We start from the raw sequence: 25,546 nt of genomic DNA on the forward strand, positions 1-25,546 counted from the left end.
CGTTAGAGTTAGCCTAAGTTACCTCTTCTGAAAACGGGATGCTAACGGAGATGATAACGGAGTTTTTCGAAGACACTAAACTGTTTCTGTAAAGTAAATATTCAACATAAGTGTGTCAATTACATGTTAGAGAAGTGTCAAGAACAGTTGTGTGTGTTATTCGTGTGATTTTAGCGACTAAACTCACCTGAAAGAAGTGAAAACAACAGCGAGAGGCTGCTGTTTTTGCTGCTTGTCAGTTGTTGTTTCTCCGTTTCCATGGCAACTCTGCGCCGCTCCAGTGTTTGAAAGCGGTTCGGCGCGCACACGCATTAAAACACGTCACAGTCATGCAGCACTTACATAAATAAACATCTAGAATTAAAACATTACATAAAAAAATCTCATTAATATTAAATCATGAATTTAAAACTCATTTTGTAGTTTTATGACCCTATAGGAGCAAAATGCCACCCCAGCATAGTGGGACAATTGTGGCACTTTTATAACTTAATAAGTGTGTAACTTTTATAACTTAATTATTTATTTTTTTACAAACATTCAACCACGTTATTTTATTTGAAAGCGTGCCCATAGGCAGTTTTTTTATACCAAGTTTTTGATATAGATATTAAGTCAGTCTTAATATTTTTTATTCAGACTTTCAGATTTTTTAACTGTAAAAATAATATAAAATAAATACACACTTATCAAAAAAGATGTCCTGTAAGCGCTTAGTAGAAACTGGACCGATTATCGGCTTGCCACTGGTGTACCAACGGTGACCCAGCAGCGGCAAACCGCTGGTGATGTGCCACCCAAAAAACGCTGTCAGATTGACGGCATTTTCAGATTGGTCAGCTTGCCGATGGTGTGCCGACGGTGGTCCGACCGTTTCAAGCCGCTGACTTTGTGCCGCCCAAAAAATTACAACATGTGAAAATATATTCCACATGTGCTCCACATTATAACCTATAGGCTAGTAACATGTTTTCCATATGTGCCACTTGCTCCATTATGTTCAAACTTTGTTCACATGTGCACAGTAAAAACAGCAGTGTAAAAATTGCAGTGTCAAATGTTATTAATTCCCAAAGAGTTGAATTAACAACCTACAGAGTTAATGAGTTCTGCTTTTCAGTGTAGTTACAGGGTGTTAAATTATGTGATTTTATTTTTACACTTAAAGTGTTAAAAAAAAAAGCGCCAATCTTGACCCCGCCCCTCTATGACTGTTGCCTTTTAAGATGAAGAGTCGACAACGCCATTTTCTTCATGCGACTGAGACGGTAAGTGTGATTGCGTTCTCTCTTAAAAATAAATAGTAAATACATTTGTGTTAGCATTATTAGTAAAAAATATAAATGGAGTTGAACACATTTGAAAATTACTAACTGCGCGTGTTTTTGTCAGGTTTAAGAATGCTCCTTAAAGTAAAGTTCAGAGACTTGCAGAAGTACGTGAAAGTTTCTGACGTCGATTCAAAACTTTCGGATTTCCTGGATGAAGGTAATTTTATAAACTAAATTAGAAGTTAGTAGTGTGCTGACATTGTAATGGGTATCTATTTTTAGTTCCTTGGATTTTGGTTTGTTCACAGCCTTCGTGAAGTTCGGCATTCCCGCCTCCAGTCAGGCCGAGGTGAAGCTTTTCGATGAGTCTGGAACTGAAGTGGACGAGGATGTCTTTGAGGAGGTTCTGAAGCAGCCAGATTTGGGCGTTTTTCTGCTCAGATTGGAGAATTTGTCAAATGGTAATTTTATATTTACTTTGAAAGCGTTAAGTGCGGTATTGCTTTGTGTCTATGCATTGAAGTCGGTAAAAGTAGAACTGAAACTCGTCTTTTTTGTGACGTATAACGTCACTCATTTAAAAAGTTATAGGCCCCGGGTATAGGCCTAACGTTACTTCATTTTCTGTCGTGAAACGTTAATGCTATAAACGACATGAATTTTGTTTGTTTAAGTTGCGTTGCGTTTTTATACTGAAAATCATATCTGTCGTGTCCTAATATATGCGTCAGACACAGTCGCGCTGCTATCAAGTTTTCTTACATGAGAATTACGTTCATGCAAACATTGTAAGTGTTTTAAATCTTAAACTGTAATTCACAAAAGTTTTCCGATTTCAGCCGTTATTTTAGTGCGCACTGGCATTCGAGGTAAAATCGTTCTTTGCTATCATACTACATGTTATTTTATGTAATACAGGGTGCGTCTCAATCAGCTCCCTACCTCCCGACCCGAGCTCGTGTACACGAATTCGGGCACTGGTAAGGACAGTAAGGGACGCTGGCTCACTACACATTGGGACACTTATGACTCTATTTCCGGCGACGTGACAATAAATCAGATTAAATATATACTAAATAAATGAGTGTTTCAGTCCTCCACATGAATGTTGCCAAGGTCATTAACTCTAACAATAATTTAATTTATCCTTAAAAAGTTTATATAATTTATCCTACAATTTGACATCAGTGCTTGATGAATTTATTTAGTTTAGTTATGTTTTACCATATTGAAAGTCCAAATTTAAATTGTAGTGCTTTACTGAATTTATATTTCGTTATTGAATGATGTCTCAACTTAATTTTTGAAACCCTTTTTCAATAGAATTAGCAAATACCCCTGCAGTGTCCAGTGAAGGAAGCTCCTCTGAGACTGCAAACTATGAATCCGATGACACAGTTATTCTGAGTGGCGGAACCCCTTCAAGAAAGCAGCAGAGAACCGAAGATGAAGCTAGAATTGTGAGTTGCATTTTATTATTTTTATATTATATATATATATATATATATATGGGATGGTAATATACACTTGAGACGCATGCACATGGAGGCGCTCGTTCACTAAAGTGTGAAGTTCAGAGGAAATTATCTCGCTTGCAAAAGGCTAGTCCACTCCTGATAGCAAATTGGAAATATTTGCATGACTTTCTAACATTTTACAGATGGAGAATATACCTGTGAAATGTAAGTTATGCACTGAGGAAAACCCCACAAATGCGTTAGCATTAAACAGCCTATAGCTTATCTGTCTGCACATGTATCTGTCAGAGCATCTGACAATGTAAGCCACTTTAAACTATAGGCTAAGAGTTATTTTAAAGCCCTTAAAGGGTTGGTTCACTCAAAATAAAAAATTATTCCATGATTTACTCACCCTCAAGCCATCGTAGGTGTATTTGACTGTCTTCTATGACTATCCTCTTTCAGATGAACACAATCGGAGATATATTTAAAAATATCCTTAGTCCTCCTAGGTTTATAATGGTTGTGAATGGTTTTTTCATCTTCAAATTTTGAAGATGGAAAAAAAAAGCATCTATCCTTTAAAAAAAAAAAAAAAAAAATCGATATGTACGGAGCCCCGGACATGACATGCAGGAAAAAATAGAATAAATTGTGCGCACAATTTACTAATTGATCCTTCGCAAAGACAATATCCTTCGCAAGCCTTGGCGCTGTCATGCCACACAGAGTGAAAAATACATCACAGAGCAAAGAGGACACTGACAATACGTCGACAGACAAGACAGAGCAAGTGACTTAAGATATTAAACAAAGTCCCAGCTTTCAAACTGTAATTTAAGAAATTCAAACAGTAAAAACCGTTTTATGGCTCTTTAAAGGCTTAGTTCACCCAAAAATTTAAATAATGTCATTTATTACTCACCCTCATGCTGTTTCACACCCATAAGACCTTCGTTTGTTCATCTTTGGAACACAAATTAAGATATTTTTGTTGAAATCCGATGGCTCCGTGAGGCCTGCATAGCCAGCAATGACATTTCCTCTCTCAAGATCCATTAATGTACTAAAAACATATTTAAATCAGTTCATGTGAGTACAGTGGTTCAAAATTAATATTATAAAGCCACGAGAATAATTTTGGCGCACCAAAAAAAACAAAATAACGACTTATTTAGTGATGGCTGATTTCAAAACACTGCTTCAGGAAGCATCGGAGCACAATGAATCCGTGAACTGATTTAAACATGTTTTTAGTACATTAATGGATCTTGAGAGAGGAAATGTCATTGCTCCATATGAAGGCCTCACGGAGCCATTGGATTTCAACAAAAATATCTTAATTTGTGTTCCGAAGATTAAAGAAGGTCTTATGGGTGTGAACGGCATGAGGGTGAGTAATAAATGACAGAATTTTCATTTTTGGGTGAACTAACCCTTTAATGTGTAGTGACATATTGCTGTAGCGCCTCGTGAACTGATCATCTCTCCCTAAATAGTTGATTTAAAGTATCCAATGAACATGAAAGGGAATGTTGTTTCAAAAGACGTCAGTATACACCATTTTTAAAGTTCAAGTCCACCCAGGTTAATCTTCTAAATCCTGACAGCTTTGTTGGACAAAATGGTGGATTCGGCGTTATGATTGGTTAGATCGCTTGTCAATCAAACTCCCGACGAAGGGTCAATTCGTTGCCTCGATTTACTAAATCGTGCACACAATTTACTAAATTGTGTGCACCATAGGCGCTGATTTATGTTTCTGCCGGTGGGTGCCCAGTGCCCCACATCAACCCCCATATAGGCTATTATATTACAGATAAATCCACTTTCAGTTTTCGCGTTCCCTAATAGTGTAGTGGTAGGATTTTCGTTAATACAGTCAGAGGTCCAGCCGTGCTATTATTATCAGTGGTTCGAATCTGCCCTCAAATCGTTTTTTTCCTCATAAAGTTCAAAGAAGTTAATGTTTGTATATCAAGAGCAGGAAAATGTATGTGTGCATTTTGTTAGTGATTTCCCTAGAAAGAAGAGTCAAGCAATAGATTGACGTGTATACTTGCATGATTTCAAAAACAACACGTTTCAGCGCTAGTTCGCTTATTTAACTCAAATCAACGTCAACTTGATGTTTTATTTGCATTATATCCGTGCAGCAATATGACAATTTCGACCCAAAAAGCACATTCTTTTCACGAGTGTTGTCGCGAGTCATGCTCTCGCTGATATCTCATGCAAGCAGAGTTTAAGCGCGCGCATGATCGAGAGCAGAGTCATTTGTGCTCGCGCGCATCACTTGGATGCGCTCTTGACGTTTGCCATTAAAATATTGCCATATAAACGGCCTTAAATAAACTATAAAAAAAGGGTGAAGATAGTGTCTGAAAGCTACAATTGATTTTCTATTGGTTAAAATCAATGGAGAATATCTCGTATTTTTCCGTGGGTGCTCGACCATTTCCGTGGGTGCTCCAGCCCCCGAGCACCCACGGGATCGCGCCCTATGGTATTCACGATTTAGTAAATCGAGGGGAACGAATTAGTAAATCGTGTGCACGAATGAGTAAATCGGTCGCACGATTTAAAGGGATAGTTCACCCAAAAATGAAAATTTGATGTTTATCTGCTTACCCCCAGCGCATCCAAGATGTAGGTGTCATTTTTTATTCAGTAGAAAAAAAATGATGATTTTTAACTCAAACCGCTTCCGTCTGTCAGTCAGATAATGGGAGTGGATCGGGACTTTGGATTTGTCTAAGCAAGTTTTATTTACTCTTATATCCGAATTAAACCCTGCGGCTCGTGACGACACATTAATGTCCTAAGACACGAAACGCTCAGTTGGTGCGAGAAACCGAACAGGATTTATATCATTTTTTTACCTCTCATACACCACTATGTCCACCTCCGTTCAGCATCGGTTAGTGAGGTCTGATCGCGCTTCTGACAACGGAAGTGATGTCTGACACTCATTGAAGTATATGCGTGAGACATCACTGCCGCTGTCAGAGCGCGATCAGACATCTTTGTGTCTCTGCAACGTCTGCAGCTCATTTTCTCACCCGAGCATGTGGATATTGTTTTTCTCTACATGAACATGTGAAATAATATAAACAGTGACTCGAGTATATTATCAGACCTGCCAACATGTACGCATTTTGCGTACCAGGTACGCATTTTGACCTCAAAGTATGCTGGTACGATTTGTCACTCTATACTACGCAAAAACCTGGTGACTCCTCTGTGCACGCTTGTACTCAAATCCAGCAAAAGAGTTCGGCCAATCAGCGCTGGGTTCATTTCCCCAAACAGCAAGCGGGGATGATTGACAAATGCGTACGGCCTATCAATAAAAAGACACTGCAAATCGATAGCAACACAAAATCCCGCTCAATCCCTCCTTCCACTCCCGCCGTCTCAGTGACTGAATTCTCAAGCGAGGACGGCACACTCACGCACTGTTAACTCCTTAAGGTAAACTGGTATAAAATGCACAAGTAATGTTGAACAACAAATCTAAATAAAATTGAAATCGCTGATTATGAAAATGTTGTGATGTGTGACTGACTGACAAGCACGAGTCTGGAGAAACGGGCGTTTATTTATTTATTCTCAGTGTTCAGAAACGTATAGCCTACATGTTGCGTTATTGTGTTAATACTAACTAAAGTAACTAATTATGTTACATAGCCTACTTATTTTGTATGAAAACTAGCACATTAGTTACTTATGCATTTAAAGTGACTGTTGTCTCAATGCTGTGCGAGCCCCTCTCTCATAAATACAAACGCGCGCGCGCACACAGCGAGGTAAAATTAAAATTGCCGTGTTTGGTTTAAAATTTGTTCTTGCTTGTGTTATTTTTTTTGTCAGAAAAGATTTTTAATTATCCACCCATGTTTTTAAGATTTGTTAAATAACGGACGCTTTAGTTAACACAACCCCTCGTTATATGTCGGACTAACTTCTTGATATTCTTGAATACTCGATTAGTTTGCTCTTATTTGTCCTTTCTATTCGTTGTCAACTGTTTTCTATAAATATGTTTGTATTGGCTAACCTTTATGCAGTGAATGTTTGTCTTGTTTATAATTCAAAGACGGCATGCTACAAATAGAAACCCTTTTTTTCTGTGGGATTTAGTATCATATTTGGATATTGGAATAATTAAGTATTTTAAATGAATCACATGTAAACTCAGTGTTTACTATTTTGTAATGGTTTCTTAATTGTAGACTAGTTTTCATTACAAAACCTGTATAACCGACTCAACTGTCAGGTTAGTTGTATGTAAATATAGCCTTCTTGAAATTGCAAACAAAAATTTTTAGCCCATATTAAATATATGAATGCGATTCACTTGTGGTTGTCAGTTTGTATAAGAACACATTATGCAATGCAAGATTAATCATGAATTAAAAAAATGCCTTTGAGCAGGTGTAGTAAAGTTTTTTTTTTTTGTTTGTTTTTTTTTTTAATTTGACACAATTAAAAATTAACAGTCAAAATTAGATTAACGAAGATGGGTGTGTGTGCTTTGAGTATTGTATTCTCAAAAATGTAAAAAATTACACAATATTCAAATATTCGTTTTTTACGAGCCCAAATATTTGAATACAATATTTTGGAAAAATGCCCATCCCTAGTTTGCGCCAGTTTGGACATTCAAGCGATTTTAGATGATTGGATGTATATTATTTCCAGCTACCATGCTCGCGCAGCTGCATTTGTGGCACAAACACTCATACAAACAGTAGCTGCGCAAAATGTGAAGATTGCACACACTGTGGATCAGAAACTAGTTGTCAGCGCCGTCCTGTGATTCATCACTAAAGTAGCTTAGAAACTCAAATATAGCATATTTTTCAACTTTTGAAGTAACTATGTACAATTAACTACTGTAACTATTTTATCTCTCTCTTCTGTAGGATCAGCCCACAATAGTATAGACATTTCAAAATAAGAGTCCCTGTGTATTTCGGGCTTGTTTATAATTAAGTCACATGCTAAGTTTTGTTTTTTACTAGTATCAATAAAATCTGTGTCCCATTCACTGAGAGAGTACGATAATGCAAGGAGAACTCTACAATTTAAATGCTGTAATTTTGCATAATTTATAATCCATAATGCATAATATTAGTAGTAATTCAATTTAGTAGTAGCCTATTAAATTTTCCAGATTTTCTATTAGATTTTCCACCTGGCTACCACCACAAGTATATTTCAAAACCTGTTGGAAACACTGCTAACTCTTTAATAAATTATACTTAACCACAAATAGTTAATAAAAGAATCTGGCAAAGATGACATCCAAATGGGGTCCGAACAATTGGTTCTCAATGCATCTTGTGTGAGTTTACACATGTACTGAGCTTCATGACTACACAATCATGTTAACAGAATGGTTCTTGAGAGGTTGTCATTAATTGTACTATGTAACTGTTTGCAGCTGGTCCAAACAATTCTGCAGGCTAAACCCTGGAGGGGATTCAATCATCAGAGAGTACCAAAAAACCAAAAGCTTGACTGACAGCACCAGGAGGAAGATGATCAGGATTCTTACTGCAGATATGACTGAAAGGCATAGGTAACACTTGATTATGGTATTCTGTATTCTACATTCAGGATTGCTTTGGTCATGGAAAACTTAAAATATCAAGAAATTGTAAATTGTTATTTCCAGTCCTCAAACGTAAAAGTTGTGTGTTTGTCTGTCTTCAGCAGAACACAAATGAAGATTTTATAAAAATCTGTGCTCTGTTAGATCTTTTAAAGGGTTAGTTCACCCAAAAATGAAAATTTGACGTTTATCTGCTTACCCCCAGCGCATCCAAGATGTAGGTGACTTTGTTTCTTCAGTAGAACACAAATGATGATTTTTAACTGCAACCGCTGCTGTCTGTCAGTGGTATAATGCAAGTCAGCGGGAACTTTGACCATAAGAGTAAAAAAAAAACACGACAGACAAATCCAAATTAAACCCTGCAGCTCGTGACGACACATTGATGTCTTAAGACACAAAACCATCAGTTTGTGCGAGAAACCGAACCGGATTTATATCATTTTTTACCTCTAAAACACCACTATGTCCAACTGCCTTCAGCATTCGCTTGGTTGCGCTCTGACAACGGAAGTGATGTCTGACACTCATTGAAGTATATGCGCGAGACATCACTGCCGCTGTCAGAGCGCGATCAGACCTCACGAATCGAGTGATTAATGCTGTTGGACATAGTGGTGTATTAGAGGTAAAAAATTATATAAATACTGTTCGGTTTCACACAAACCGATCGTTTCGTGTGAGATAAACGTCAATTTTTCATTTTTGGGTGAACTATCCCTTTAAAGGGTTAGTTCACCCAAAAATGAAAATAATGTCATTTATTACTCACCCTCATGTCGTTCCACACCCATAAGACCTTCGTTCATCTTTGGAACACAAATTAAGATATTTTTATTAAATCTGATACATCAGTGAGGCCTGCATTCACAGCAATGACATTTCCTCTCTCAAGATCCATAAAGCTACTAAAAACACATTTGAAACAGTTCAAGTGCATTCAGTGGTTCAATATTAATATTATAAAGCAACGAGAATACTTTTTGTGTCAAAAAAATATATAATTCACCATTTTAAATGTTTTTAGTACCCTTATGGATCTTGAGAGAGGAAATATCATTGCTGTGAATGCAGGCCTCATTGAGCCATCAGATTTAATAAAAAATATCTTAATTTGTGTTTTCCAAAGATGAATGAAGGCCTTACAGTTGTGGAACAACATGAGGGTGAGTAATTAACGACATTACTTTCATTTTTGGGTGAACTAACCCTTTTAAATGAGCAACAGAAATTACCCGCAGACATGTGGTGCTCCAGTCGCACATACAATGCAAACAGTTCAATGGGGAGCACGCAGCTCTTAAAGGGGCCACACCGAATTTCTACTCGTTACACTGCCATTATTTGAGAGAAGAATGTTCAGCCCCCTCCTTCCGAAGCTTTGAATATTCATTGTGGATTACTACCGAAGCTTCGAAGCTCAAAGTAGTATTTGGAACAACCCTAATATTGTGTGTTACTGTCCGTTTAAGCACGAAAGAGAACTATTCTGGCTCACGTTTTCTGTGCGTCGTGTGTACGTCGCTATTCACAGATAGCGCATTCTCTTTTTGCCAAGCTTGAATGTTTTCAAAGCATTTGTATGAAAAAGAGTGTGATCATGTAATGTAACGTGTTTGTCCATTTAATTTTGACAGCACATCTCCACCTAAACATATTAGAGAAATGTATGCCCAAGGAATTGTTTCCCTGTTTCCAAATCTTCGTGATCCCTACACAAAGAATGGATATGTAAGTGAAAATATTTCTTTGGAAAAATAGTTATGGGTTTGTTGGTCACTTTTGTATTACTGAAAACATTTTTGTTTTTCAAAGGAGCATTATTATGATCCTCAAAGTGGACAAGGGTACTTCACTTGGAAAATAAAGAACATCCAGAGGAACAGTGCACCATCAGACAACCGTAGATATTCCCCCCAGTCTTTCAGTGGTGGCCCAACTGCAGAAAGAGAGGCTTCATCCAGCACTGAAGTTATCCTGACAGAAGAGCAGTGTAGAGAAGCTGTTTCTCTAATGAAACATACATCGGAGGTAGAAACCGTGAAGGTCAAAATGAGGGAGACATTTCAGTATCGTCGCAAGATGATTCAAGACCCAAGGAGATCCACTGATGTGCTGACTGAATTTCCCCGTTTCTTGGACATTAAAGGCCTGGTATGATTGGTTAGGGTTAAATAAATGTTATGGGCTTCATTTAAGTTAAGCTAACAGTTTAACCATCAACTTCTATTAAACCTAGAATATTCCTTGTGAAGTAAATGTGTGGTCTTGTTGGTTTTTACAGATTGAGCAGGATTTTGTTTTGATGTTTGGTGAGAAGACATCTGCCAAGTTCTTGGAAAGGTGGCCAACTACATTTATGCAGAAGGTCATTCAACAAAGCAAAGGTCTTCACTTCTCCCAAGGCCTTCAGGACCTAATTGATGCTGCAGAATCAGCGGTGAAAGAGGATCAAACGGATGATGCAGGTTAGACTTAACATTCAGAATAAGATTATCTAAATGTGTCTGTATTTTTTGCTGAAGTTGCCACATCTGTTATTTAGGGTGGGACAGTGATCTTGCTTCAGTTCTCCTTTTACTTCATTTGATTCCCCCATCACCGCAAGGCCGCAAGAGACCTGGAAAGATGTCCGCACATCAAGCTGAGAGAAACCTCATCGTCTTCAAAAAGGTAAATTTGGACTTTTCTGTCACTACTTGCTGTTTTCCTCAAAATATTGCCAGTTGGGTTCATTGTATTGTGAAAAACTAATGTAAAGAGACAGTCAATTAGAGAGCTGACTGTTTGTTGTTTCTTTAGGCAGGTACTAACATCCAAGAACATCTCAATGCCATCGACGAGTGCACACAGCCATACCTGCTAGCCATGGGGACAAATAAGAACAACATTCATGTGTACTATATCATTCTCGACAAGCAAGCCATACCATGCAAGTCAGTGAGTGGTCTGGGTGCCTTTGATGAACTGTTCAAAGCCCACTTTGTGTTTGGTGCATCTTACAGCAAAGTGCTGCACAACATGTACACATTCGTACAAACAACTATTTTTCAGATTGACATTGGCAAAGTCAAAGAGAGTCCAAGAGTTGCTGAGCTCAGAGCTAGATTTGTGCATTAGAGAGTTGATTGTTAGTAAAAATGATCTGTTTCATTTGTTCTTGCTGTCTTGAGAACACAAATCTGCTTGTTCGACATCTTAAATTAATTCATGGACTGTTGCCTGGTAAATCACTTCGTCTTAAATGTGGTCAGACAGGTTGCTGTGGAGAATTTAGTACATTTTCAGGATTCCGCAAACATTTGAATAGAGTTCATGAAATAAGTAATGAAGTTCTTGCACATGTTGAAGATGGTGCTGTTCAGAATACAGTTGTTGGGCTACCAAGTAATATTGATGTGGCTACAAGTTCAAATGACAGTTCTTTGCCAGTTTGTAGCAAAAACATTACAGATTTGTGTGCATCAGCAATTGCACAATTGCAAGCTGCAGGTGTTGGTCAGACTACTGTTAATACTTTTGTTATGTCTATGGAAGAAGTCGTTCAAGACATCCAGGATCAAGTAAAAGAGGCCGCACTAAATTGCTTATCTTCACAGGACCCAGACATTAAAAGTACAATAGAGCAGTCATTTCAGGAAATTGAAAACCCTTTCACCTTACTTAATTCGATATCCAAACGAAACTCATATTTTACCAAAAAATGGGGAATTGTCCAGCCTGTGGAGAAAGTACTTGGGGTCAGATTTGACAACAAGAAAAATCGGACTACTGGATTATATGAGCAAGTTGCAGTGACTGACAAGTTTGCGTATGTTCCAATTTTACAAACCTTAAAGAGCATTTTAATGCATCCAAACACCTCATACAGGTTTAAGTCGGGCATACCAAATAAAGATGGCATTTACTCTGATATTGAAGATGGACAGTACATTAAGAGTCATCCCCTATTTTCCACTGAAAAAAATGCACTTCAAATTCAATTGTTTTACGATGATTTTGAGACTGCCAACCCATTGGGGTCAAAGAAGGGAATTCACAAATTGGGTGGTATTTATTTTACTTTGAGAAATTTCCCACCAATATTCAATTCATCTTTAGCAAACATACATTTATGTGCACTTTTCCATGCCCAGGACATCAAAACATATGGATTTGATGCAATTTTGGAACCTATTGTCAGTGACATAAAAGTCCTTGAGACCAGGGGAATAGAAGGTCTTGGTGGTTGTGTGCGTGGCAGCATTGTCCAAGTAACAGGAGACAATCTTGGTTTGCATTGCCTCCTTGGTTTTGTTGAATCTTTTAGAGCTCGGAATAGCTGCAGGTTTTGCCTGATTGAAAAGGACGATTATCAAACTGTGTTCTGTGAAGATGAGCCGACTGTAACTTTGCGCACTAAAGAGACGTACTTGCAGCACTGTAGAGCTATGCAGTCAGAACCAACACTGCCCCATGTTTGTGGTGTGAAACGCACATGTTTGTTAAACACTCTGCAGTACTTCAGTGTATCAGACAATTTTTCTGTAGACATAATGCATGACGTTTTAGAGGGTGTTGCACAGTTTGAATTAAAACTTGTTTTGCGTTATGTACAAGAGAGTTTCTTAACCGCAAAAGAGTTAGATGGCAGATTGCATTCATTTAACTATGGGTACATGGAGAGGAGAAATCGACCTCCTGCTGTAAAACTAGATGATCAGAACAATGACTTGGGCATAAACGCTATCCAGTGTTGGTGTCTACTCCGAAATGTGCCACTAATGTTCGGAGACATTGTGCCGCAAGATGATAAATATTGGCAGCTACTACTACTTTTACTACAAATAGTAAACATTGTATTTTCTCCTATTTTAACTGAGGGCCTTACTGTTTATTTAAAACACTTAATTGCTGAACATCACAGGCTGTTCAAGTATTTATTTCCAGAAAAGAATTTACTGCCTAAACATCATTTACTGACTCACTATCCGCGATGTATACGAAATATCGGGCCTATTGTTCACATGTGGTCGATGCGATATGAGTCCAAGCACAATTTCTTCAAGACGCAACAAAAATGTTTCAAGAACATCACTCTGACATTGGCAAAAAAACATCAAAATTGCATGGCTTATAACTGGCAAGACTTCAACCATGACAGAATAGTGCTTGGACCAGGAAAAACAGTGTCTCTCAGTGACTTAAATGAAACTCTTCAGATTGCATCCAAGTTGAATGTTCCTCCACAAACCAATGTTCTCTCAGTGAAATGGGTGAAGTATAATGGAACTGAATATCGTTCTACCTTAATTATTTGTGGTGAAGTAAACCTTGATTTGCCAGTGTTTTATAAAATCAAAGACATTGTTGTTAGAAATGAATGCGTGTTGCTGGTGGCATCATGCCTAAAAAATCTTCCTTATTTTGAAGAACATCTGTATGCCTACAGAATTGATCCAAGACCCAGTGATTCTCTGAAAGTCTTCAATGTCAATGAACTCATTTATTACAAACCTTTTGATTTACAGATGTCATATGGGTCTGCTAATTTCTTTTGGTATGTTGTACCTTACTGCAATCTTGTTCAAATTGGTTCTTAAATCTTCATGACAAAATTTGATGAATTTGTGTGTTTTTAAGTTTTAAATTTATGTGCAACACCTCATTAATGTAATTAACTGACCTTCTGCCATGTTTTAAAGCTGCTTTTCGCAATGTTAAATAAATATTTGAATATTTTATATCTAAAAGAGTCTTGATTTTGTTTGATCATGTACAATACCACTCTAAAACAGTGTAAAAACACAAAGTGTTAATAACAAAGTGTTCTTTCAGTGTAATCCAAATGAATTAAAACAACACTCAAAGTGTTAAAAGCACCATAGTGTAAAACTAGTACAACAATAGAAAGTGTAGACTTTACACTTATGGTGTAATTTTTTTGCACTATATAGTGCTTTTTTAACACTGTAAATTCAACACTACAAACAGTGTACTTTTTACACTACATAGAATGGGACCATATATGATCCGAAGTAGTGTTAAAAATAACACGTTAAGTGTTAATTTGACACTGCCTTTTTTACAGTGTGGTGACATGTTTTTCACATGTGGTGATTCACATGTGGTGACATGTTGTCACATGTGTTGACATGTTGTTCACATGTGGTGACATGTTGTCACATGTGTTGACATGTTGCTCACATGTGATCATATAAGTTCACATGTGATCACATGTGGAAAACATGTGATCACATGTGAAGTTCATGTGTTTTTTCTGTAAGGGCTACATCATGCGTTCGGTGCTTTTAAGCGCTAAGTTCCCGTACAAAAGACCATCAGTGCAACTGAAGCTTGTTTATTTAATGCATGAGTGGTGCGGGAATCATAAACATAGGACGATTTCAGCAAGGTTACCAACACACACTATAGGAGTAGTTCACGTACGATGTAAACCCAAAGCACGCAATGTATGTGCTCACACTATGCGGTCCGAGCTGTGACTTGGCTGCTCACACTATACGTTTGAAATATGCACGATAAACCCCCATGTTGGGTTGCAAGAGTAAAAGATTTAATAGATTAGCTTACTCTTCACTGAAAATAATTTAAAGATATTTATACAATGAATAATTACAATTATTAACAGTAGGCCTATGTGTCCAAAAACTGCAATAATCAGTCAATGAAAAGCAGCTTCACTTCAAAAACAACTTGTTTAACACGAAATACTTCTCTTCTCATTTTTTTCCCACTACAGTATATGGGCCACAAGAGAAATAGTAAGAAAATAAATTAAGACATAGCCTACCATTATCAGCATGTTGAAGAATGTTGTCTTTGTCTCTGAGAGAAAATGCACCGAAAGCTAGTCGGTTTTACTTTTATTTTCAGTATAGGAATAATTGGATTGAGACATCTTCATCATCAGCATAACTCTCGTGCAAAGTTTTCAGATTGCTTGTGTGATATACAGTACACTGACTCGGCTTCATGGTTTAAAATAAAATTTAAAAAAAAGGTTAAAAATGAAAAAATTCCAATATTGCGATGTGACATTTTTCTATCACCAATTGCCAAATGATGGACAACGGTTTACATTTCCACATTTACAATGATAATAAAATTAAGTAAATATTAAATAGCCTACATGAGTTAATAGAAAATGAAAAGTGAAACAAGTAAATTAATGATTAAGTAAATTAATACAAGAGGCACTGTTGTATAGCCTACATCCAGGTGGCTTGGAAAACAGTAATAGCCTACACTGTTAAAAATAAATGTAAATTTACAGGTATTGGTCTGTATTTTTTTTACAGATTTTTTCTGTTTTCTCATTATACATTGAAATACCTGTTGTTTTACAGATATTTGGTGTAATTGAATTTTCAGCTATTAAATTTACAGGGAATTGCATGTATTTTAGCATTACATTAAATTTCTGTTTTTTAAAAGAAATGTTCTGTATTTTTTACAGCACGCGCGACGCAGATTCAAATTTGCCGCCGATAAGTTTTCCGTTAGTCCCGCCTACAACAGTTCCTGGAGTAGTGCAGTGATGCAGTGATGGAAGGGCGAGCGCGTTATTTGAATTTATTTCAGGCTACGCTTGTGTGTCGTGAGATTAAACAGTAGTGTAAAGCAATCGTAAAGAGCAGTCGTGAGCAGGAGTATTTATTTGAACTCATCCGTCAATACATTCTTCGGGAACAGTGTGAGGAAAAACTATCACGTCCTTTCAGCGAGAAGACCACAGCGAACATCATACCAACCGATCACTGGCTGAGGTAAGTTAAGAGTTTCATTCTAACGTTACGTGTGTGATATTTTATGTAGTGTGGCTACACATTTGTATTGTTTATAGTTTTGAAGCTAATATAAGTATTTCTAAACGGTGTTGACACAAATGACGTAAGGTAACTGCCGTTGAAAGCAAAACAACTGCAGCAGGCATCTGTCAATTTTCCATCTGTTTTAAACCAAGAAAGATTAACGTTAGTTATTAATAAAGTCCATTCAGTGTTTATGTCTTCGTTCAGATGTGGTAGTACCGCCATTATTTAAATCTCTTTTTATAAACTCTGCAGCCTGTATAACTTTACTCATACTATAACGTTAGGCCTATACAGGAAAGCAGATAAGAGTACAATATGAACAACATAATAAATATTATGAGTGCATCTGCTTGCAAACGCGAATAGTATGCATATATTAGTGTAATAATAAAGTATAATAATAAAAAAATCTTACATGACCTGAGTAAATTGTCATTACTGAATCATAAGATACATTGGATAGTTGGATATAAAAATTTCAGATCAAAGAAGGTTGAGGTTTTGCATTGTCTCAGTAAAACATATGCTGGCATGTTTGAATTTAATGTAATAGCCAACTAATTTTTATTTCTTTATGATTTCAGGTAATGTGGAAAGACTGGAGATCTACAGCAGCATTACAGTACAGGTGTGGAAAGATTACTATTCTTATACAACAAATTCTTTGTTTACATCTTTTTATGCTGCTAATCTGAATAGTATTTTTTGTTGTAATTGTAACTAGAATCATTCAGAAACATGGCTTTTCCTATCACTGCTATCCTCACACACATCTCTACTTTTCATTCCAGCCAGATGATCAACCAGTAGCTGCTCGCATCTCAGCCTGCTTGATGGAAGTGTCCGACTTTCACCTGGATGACCTTTACCTTCAACTCCACCTTGCCAAGACAGAAGTGCTTGTGGTTTCAGCCACCCATCCTTTGTGTTATAATTGATCAGTTAAACTTCACAGACTACAGTGCTGGAACTGCCCGATCTTGCATATTTGCCCAGTACAACATTGGGAAGATCAAGCCATTCTGTATGCTACACAACAGAACAACAACTGGCTCTCCAAGCCTGTACATAAACTCTCTGCTTCAGACTTCTTATACGCCCTCCAGAAGCTTGCTTTCTGGAAGTGAACAGCATCTTGTGGTGCCATCCCAAAGGGGCACAAACTCACTTTAACTGACCTTTACCTGGACTGTTCCATGCTGGTGGAATAACCTGACTAACTCAAACCATTTTCAAGAGACTGATAAGAGAGAATGCATCTTTCTTGTGAACAATTGACTGGTTAATACTATCTTTCTGTTTAACTGAAAAAAAAAATAATAATAATAATTTCTATGCATACTGTGCTAGACTAACTGGAAATTGTCATTGTACTTATTGTTGCTTCCATTGTACTCCTTGTAGTCACATATATGTAAAAGTCATCATATATGCATAAAATAACAGCAATATTACAGTACAGAAGTATACAGTAATTGTCTTTTAATGTAGATGTTCTATATACTATGCTTGTATTTCCTATAATTTAAGTAAGTTGACATACAATGTCTTATATACAATGACTAATACTGTATGTGCATGCTTTGATTAAATGTATTCTGTAGTATATGTTGTTAATTTAACAGATTGGTTGTAAAGGTTGCTATTATGCATTTCTAAGTAATTAATTCATTGATTGAAGTTGTGAGTGGTTCTGTAAAAATAAAGATTAATACTGTAAATTGCAAACATTTGTTTTGAATTTATGTGCTAATTACATTTTTATAAATAATTTCTTAGTTATTTTACATGGAAAATTATATTTTAAAAGTAAATAACTGTAGATGGACAGAGCAGCTTGATAAAATAACCCATAAAAACCTTCAATTTGCAGAGATTAACCTGAAAATTAGTTGTTTTCTTTGTAATCTGACATAATTTATCAGTTTTTTCATGGTTTAATAAACAATTATCAACAGTAAAATACTGTAATTTTATGAATTTTGACTGTAAAGTCTGTTCTGTATTTTTAGTTTTTGCATGTAATTTTGTGAAATGGTTATTTGCTGTAATTTTATGGGATTTCTCTGGAAACTCTGCTGCCAGACTTTTTACTGTTTTTTTACAGGATTTTTTTTTTACAGTGTATGGTTTATCCATTATGCAACACAAACTGGAGGTAAGCAGTTTGCTAAATTGCAGCTAGTTTGATAGCTAAATAACTTAAAGATCTCCCTCTTTTTGTTTTCTTTCTTGCTGCATTGAAGATTAAATGGTTTAATTTCTGGTTTTGCGCAGGCGCAGTGAGGGAAAGGTCTAGGGCAATTGGTTCATAGCTCTGCTTCAACTGTGCGATATCCTCACGAGGGGCGACCAAAATTTCTGACATGCCAGAAATTCATCCGACCATCCGATTGTCGTTCAGGAGAGGTTTATCGTCTCTCGTTTCCCCATGAACACTGCATGACAAAGATGCGTCAGAATTCGGCTCAAAATCGGATGAAAATCGCACAGTGTATGCCTGCCTTTACAGACGCTGAGGCTGCATCTGAAATTGGTCATTTGTTCACATATTTACTAGTTTCTACATGGTGAATGGCACATAGTGCACTATAGTGAATTGTGAATGATTCAGACAGTGTAAATATTCTTTCCATTGACACGAATGAAGTCTGTTTTCGCGTTAAGCCGGCTTTCCACTGCACACGACATTCGCATCCGATTGTCGTATTTCGGCCCCTAGCGGCAGTTGCACAATAACTTTGAAATTGGTAGTGAAACAATCGTTCCCCTTGATTGGCTTATTCACCATGGTAAACTGAAGGATTTTAATGAATGTAACGTTAATGCATGTATGAATATATCCATACAAAGCAAATGGCCCTCAATACATCTAAAATAAAAACATAGTAGATTTTATAGAGCTAATCAACGTAAAAATTGATTTAATAATCACAAAATATCTTTTTTTTAAACACAATTATTAATAACCACCATTTTACAGAAATAGTGTTTACAGAATAACGTTAAGTGTTAAAATGTTGGTGGTAATTCTAACTTCACGCTTATAGTTTTTATTATAATACATCATATCCGGTTGGCCGGTCGCATACGGTCTAGCCGCAGAAGTTCAAATATTTCAATGCATCCGAAGCTCAAATCGGATCCAAAATTTCTGCATTCGCATATGATCGGAACTCCACGCAGCCCCTGTACTACTCTCCATTGGAAATGAATGACTTCCGTTCCAACGGCTGTCGTTTGTCGTGTGCAGTGGAAAGGCGGCTTTAGTTTAACACCAACGCGAGCAGTCATGCTCTGGCCCAGAGACAGGTGAGCACAGAGTGGATCATATGCGCAAGTCGGCACAGACCACAAAAGGTATCGACCCATTTGAATTCTGCACAGATGCTGTATATAAGCGATATAAAGGACATTATAAAGGAGAAACAGTTAGAGATTAGAAGGAAACAGGTTTTACAGAGTCTAATGGCTCTGGCCGAGCTGTAACATAAACAAAACGGTTTTTTTAAAAAAGGGCGGGGCTGTTCAAAATATCGCCCTGTCTTCCTGTTTCAGTTGAAATTACGTCAACACACTGATTAAAGCTGCGTGTTCCAACACTCTTCAGTGGGCCTTTAAATGCAAGCAAAACGTCTACTTTTAAGGTTTCAAATAAGTTTTGGGAGAATAAAATGTTAAAATGCGGATGAAATAATGTTCCATTGTCATTCAGTGTAACACATATTTATGTAAAAATTGAAACAACAAACTTATTCTGACCTGTATGAGTTAAAATATATAAAAGAATAAGTGAGCACACTAAATTTTATTGCATTTTAAATGAGTAAAAAATTCAAACCCATGACATTGTTGTTAACAGCAACAAAATCTGTAAATATAATCCATAAGCAACAACTCAACTTTTCATTTCAAACTTAATTACACAAATGCTAGGCATCATTTGAGAATACATGAACATTTAATACTTAATTTTTTAAGATTTTTTAACCATTGCATAAACACAGAGAGCAGGATTATACTTAAAGGTGCCCTAGAACCAGTTTTTACAAGATGTAATATAAGTCTAAGGTGTCCCCTGAATGTGTCTGTGAAGTTTCAGCTCAAAATACCCCATAGATTTTTTTTAATTAATTTTTTTAACTGCCTATTTTGGGGCATCATTAACTATGTACAGATTCAGGCTGCAGCCCCTTTAAATTGCGCGCTCCCTGCCCCCGAGCTCTCAACTATAATACAGTGCATTTACAAAGTTCACACAGCTAATATAACCCTCAAATGGATCTTTACAAGATGTTTGTCATGCATACTGCATGCATGCGTTGGATCATGTGAGTATAGTATTTATTTGGATGTTTACATTTGATTCTGAATGAGTTTGAGGCTGTGCTTCGTGGCTAAAGCTAACATTACACACTGTTGGAGAGATTTATAAAGAATGAAGTTGTTTATGCATTATACAGACTGCAAGTGTTTAAAAATGAAATAGCGACGGCTCTCTTGTCTCTGTGAATACAGTAAGAAACGATGGTAACTTTAACCACATTTAACAGTACATTAGCAACATGCTAACGAAACATTTAGAAAGACAATTTACAAATATCACTAAAAATATCATGTAATCATTCATTTTCATTTCTTTATTTAACCAGGTTAAAAAACTCACTGAGATTAAAATCTCTTTTACAAGAGTGACCTGGCCAAGAAAGCAGCAGCAATAACATAGACATACAAATACACATCAAGACAAAAAAAATAAATAAAATATTAATAATAATTTTTTTATCATGGATCATGTCAGTTATTATCGCTCCATCTGCCATTTTTCGCTATTGTTCTTGCTTGCTTACCTAGTCTGATGATTCAGCTGTGCACAGATCCAGACGTTAATACTGGCTGCCCTTGTCTAATTCCTTGAACATGGGCTGGCATATGCAAATATTGGGGTCATACATATTAATGATCCTGACTGTTACGCAACAGTCGGTGTTATGATGAGATTCGCCTTTTCTTCGGAGGTCTTTTAAACAAATGAGATTTACACAAGAAGGAGGAAACAATGGTGTTTGAGCAGGGCCGGCGCCAGGACACACAAACTAGGGGGGCATTCAGAATTCTGGAGGGGGCTCGGGTGGTTCTGAGCTAGGGGTGTGAAGGTGAGTATATTTTCCTACATGTTAATTGACGGAGGGGGCTTTTGAATCGCTAATTCAAAAGTGAAAGTAAAATGCTCACGGCCACACGGGCATTCATAACAGCACCGCGCCAGTGGACACGCACGAACGTGAACGCATTTTAATGATGGGTTAATTAATAATGAGTTAATTATTATTCTTAATAAAAATAAAAAAAAACAACAACAAAACAGTACAATCAATGACAAACTCGCTTAAATAGGCGCTTTTACATTTCTCTTTGAAACCAAATTTTCCTCCATCATCTTGTCAAAGGTGAGGCGAAATGGGCAAAGTGAGGTTCGACTCTCGTTCGGCCCACTTTGAATTGAACAGACGTGTTTAGTTCTGTAACTGAATGGTCACATTCAGAATAAAAAAAATATTAAGTTTTGTTGCAAAATTTAGATTTTTTTTATTTGAATATTATTTAGTCTATTTGTTTGATTTTTAATGATTGTCATCAACTTGCAATTCCCTCGCGAACCCCCGTTTGGGAAACCCTGTTTTTTTAGAACATTATTATATATACATATATATGCAGCCAAGCTACAGGTTGTTATGATAGACACACCGGAGGCAGATATAAAAGCAGTACAGGTGTTTATTGACAGATCAGCAGAGCAACAGGTAAGTGAATGATGAGGAGGTGGTACTTGGAGATGAATGAGAAGGTAATACGGTCCTTTGATGTATTGCAGGTGACCATGGAGGCAGACGTTGGAGACAGGTGGCTGAGACACTCACACACACAGGCAGGTAGGAACACGAGGAGTACTGGAGACGATGGAGACAATGGAGGCAGGTAAGTATAGTGTTTGGAGTCCTTGAGGTAAGCATACATGTGTTGTAGTGCAAACGAGACCGGACAGTGAGTGTGTGTGAGTGTGGGGTTTAAGTGCTGGTGGTAATGACGGTGCTGATGATCTTCAGGTGGCGGTGATTAGTATGCTGGTGATTGAGTGCGTGGGTAAGGGAGTGAGGTGGAACCTGACGTGTCTGTGACAGTACCCCCCTCCCACGGCCCGCTCCTGAGGTGGTGGTCGTCCTCTAGGGCGTGGGGCAGGTCTGTCTGGGTGGGTGGTGTGGAAAGTCTATAACAGAGTAGGATAAAGGATATCATTCTTGGGGACCCATGAGCGTTCCTCGGGGCCATAGCCTTCCCAGTCCACCAGGTATTCTAGTAGACCACCACGGCGCCGGGAGTCCAGAATCTCACGAACCACGTAGGCAGTACTATCATCCAGGATGAGTGGAAGGGGGGGCTCGACGGCTGCCACGTCAGGTTCTGTGGAAGGAAGAACAGAAGGGTGGTGAGGCTTTAATAGTGATACATGGAACGTGGGATGAATTCTTTTGTACTGTGCAGGGAGTTGGAGGCGGTACGTGACTGGGTTGATCTGTCGAAGGATGGTGAATGGGCCAATGAAGCAGGGATTCAGCTTCTTGCAGGGCAGACGCATCCTGATGTCTCTGGTGGACAGCCAGACCTTCTGCCCCGGTTGGTAAGTAGGGGCGTCGGAGCGCTGAAGGTCGGCTGTCATCTTGCGTCTGCGCAGGGCTCTCTGCAGTTGGTGGTGTGCTGAGTCCCAAACCCTCTCGCACTCCCGGAACCAGTAGTCGACTGCCGGAACGTTGGAGGGTTCCCCGTCCCAGGGGGAACAGTGGGGGTTGGCAGCCGAGTACGCACTGAAAAGGTGTCAGTCCAGTTGTGGCTTGTCGGAGGGAGTTTTGTGCGTACTCGGCCCAACCCAGGTACTGGTTCCAGGAGTCCTGGTGGCCGTGACAGAAGGTACGCAGGAAGCGGCCTATCTCCTGGACCCAGGAGGGAGAAGAACGCCTTCCAGACACGGGAGATAAATTGGGGCCCTCTGTCAGAGACTGTGTCCTCGGGGATTCCATAATGACGGAAGACATGGTTGAACATCAGTTCTGCAGTAGTCATGGCGGTAGGTAGACCTTCCAGGGGAATCAAACCGCAGGCTTTGGAGAAGCGGTCTACAACTACCAGGATGCACTCCCAGGTGTGACCAGGGTCTCTCAGGAATGGGCAGAAGATTGAGCTTGCCGGTGGGAAGATGGCGTGGGCTCTTGGAGATGGCACACTCCCTGCAGCCCTGCATGTACCTCCTGACGTCGTTGGCTATGTTGGGCCAACAGAAGCGTTGTTTTTTCAGGGCAAGCTTGACTGACGGGAGCTCACGGTCACCAATGTCATAGTTGACCTCTGCCGGGTTGAGCCTGCGGGAGAAGAAGGCACACGGATGGAGTCTACTTGGTGTCCCCTGCTGCTGCAATAGGACCACTCCCACTCCACCTCCACGACGAAAGGCAAGTCCGGGTTAGGGTGGACGAGGAGGGGAGTGGTGGTGAAGGCTTTCTTGAGGGTCTCAAATGCGTTGGTGGCAGGTTGGGACCAGGACAGAGACTTGGGCTGCTGACGTAACAGGTTGGTGAGTGGGCTGACGATGGTACTGTAATTCTTGATGAAACGGAGGTAGGAGTTGGAGAATCCGAGGAAGCGTTGAAGTTCTTTTATGGTGGTTGGAGTTGGCCAGGTTTGGATGGCGGAGACCTTCCCCTCGTCCATCCGGATGCCACTGTGATCAATCACGTAACCCAGGAAGTGGACAGAGGGCTGGTGGAAGGAGCACTTCTCTGCTTTGAGGAACAGAAGGTATTGCCGTAAGCGTTGGAGGACCTCCGCAATGTGGTGGCGATGTTCGGCCAAGCTCCGGGAGTAGATGAGGATATCGTCAATATATACCAGAACGAACTTGTGGAGAAACTCCCGGAGCACCTCATGGATGAAATCCTGGAATACAGAGGGGGCGTTGACCAGGCCATACGGCATGACGAGATATTCGTAATGGCCGGTGGGCGTGACGAAGGCGGTCTTCCACTCATCCCCCTCGCGTATCCGGATGAGTTTATACGCGCTGCGGAGGTCCAGCTTGGTGAACACAGTGGCACCGTGGAGATGTTCCAGGGCCGCTGGGATGAGGGGAAGTGGGTAACGGAATTTGGTGGTTATCTTGTTGAGTGCGCGGTAATCTATGCATGGCCGCAAGCCTCCGTCCTTCTTTGCCACGAAGAAAAAGCTTGAAGCAGCAGGGGAAGTAGACAGGCAGATGTATCCTTGGTTAAGGGCCTCTTTGATGTATTCCTCCATGGCCTTCTCCTCCGGTACTGACAGGGGGTATATGCGTCCCCTGGGCACTGGCTCACCCGGTAACAGATCGATGGCACAGTCCCATGGCCGATGTGGAGGTAACTTGGAGGCGCGTTGCGGGCAGAAGACGTCACTGAAGGAGGCATAGTTGGGGGGAATATCCACTGAACGCTTCTCAACAGGACTTTCGATGGATGTGGCATTGATGGAGATTGTCTTGGATCGTGGAGATCTTGGAGCCGGAAGTACTGGGAAGCAGTTGGAGAAGCAGTGGTCGCCCCACTTCAGGACTTCGCCCGTGCACCAGGAGATGGTGGGGCTGTGCTGTTCGAACCATGGGCACCCTAGAACCACGTCAGCGATGGATTCCTCCAGAACCAGCAGATGGATGTTCTCCGTATGAAAGATACCCACTTGTAGTTGAAAAGACCCCACACAGCGACGAATCATCTTACAGCTTAGGGGTTTACCCGTGATGGAGTGGACCTGGTAATTAAGCGGAGACGGCAAGGTCTTGAGTTTGAGGTGTCGACAGAGGGCGCCGGAGATGAAATTTCCTGCTGACCCTGAATCGATGAGTGCCACCACTGGAACAGAGGCATTTGCAGCAGTAAGGTTTACAATAGTAGTGAGTGGTTTCATCTTTTGAATGGAAGGAATGATTGCACTCACCACGGGCTGAGGAGGACGAGTTGGGCATGTGGAGATTACATGCCCCAGAGATCCACAGTATAAACACAGAGTCAGGGTCAGCCTTCTCTGTCTTTCAGCAGCAGTTAAACGGGAATTGTCCACTTGCATGGGTTCATTTGCTGGTTCTGGGGAGCTGATGGGTTCGGACCGACGGAGGAGGATGTTGGAGAGTGGCTGGCCCTGGTGCTCAAGGAAACACGACTGCATACGAGAACCCACATGGATGGCGAGTTGGATGAAGCGTTCAAGTCCTATGGAGTCCTCGTATGCAGCGAGATGCAACCGCACGTTAGGCTCCAATCCTGGGCCTGTTCATTCCATCCGCTGGTGGCGGCTAGC

General features: G+C 39.3%; 1 protein-coding gene and 1 long non-coding RNA gene across 2 annotated transcripts in view; one reads left to right on the forward strand and one right to left on the reverse strand.

Moving 5' to 3' along the window:
• The window catches only part of LOC137030657 (uncharacterized), a 39,724-nt gene extending 38,836 nt beyond the window's left edge, over positions 1 to 888 (reverse strand). Inside the window, exon 1 of the long non-coding RNA XR_010896452.1 lies at positions 23 to 888. This is a non-coding gene — a long non-coding RNA (uncharacterized lncRNA). The remainder of the gene's footprint in view (positions 1 to 22) is intronic.
• A 1,773-nt stretch (positions 889 to 2,661) lies between these two features.
• Positions 2,662 to 11,471, forward strand: LOC137030764 (uncharacterized). Its single transcript, XM_067401199.1, has 6 exons — positions 2,662 to 2,731; positions 8,181 to 8,318; positions 9,989 to 10,082; positions 10,636 to 10,819; positions 10,897 to 11,024; positions 11,154 to 11,471. The coding sequence occupies exons 1-6, from the start codon at positions 2,718 to 2,720 to the stop codon at positions 11,469 to 11,471; spliced, it is 876 nt and encodes a 291-aa protein (XP_067257300.1). The 5' UTR covers positions 2,662 to 2,717.
• The last annotated feature ends 14,075 nt before the right edge of the window (positions 11,472 to 25,546 follow it).

This window comes from Chanodichthys erythropterus, chromosome 11, assembly GCF_024489055.1.
Source record: "Chanodichthys erythropterus isolate Z2021 chromosome 11, ASM2448905v1, whole genome shotgun sequence".
Taxonomy (NCBI): Eukaryota; Metazoa; Chordata; class Actinopteri; order Cypriniformes; family Xenocyprididae; genus Chanodichthys; species Chanodichthys erythropterus.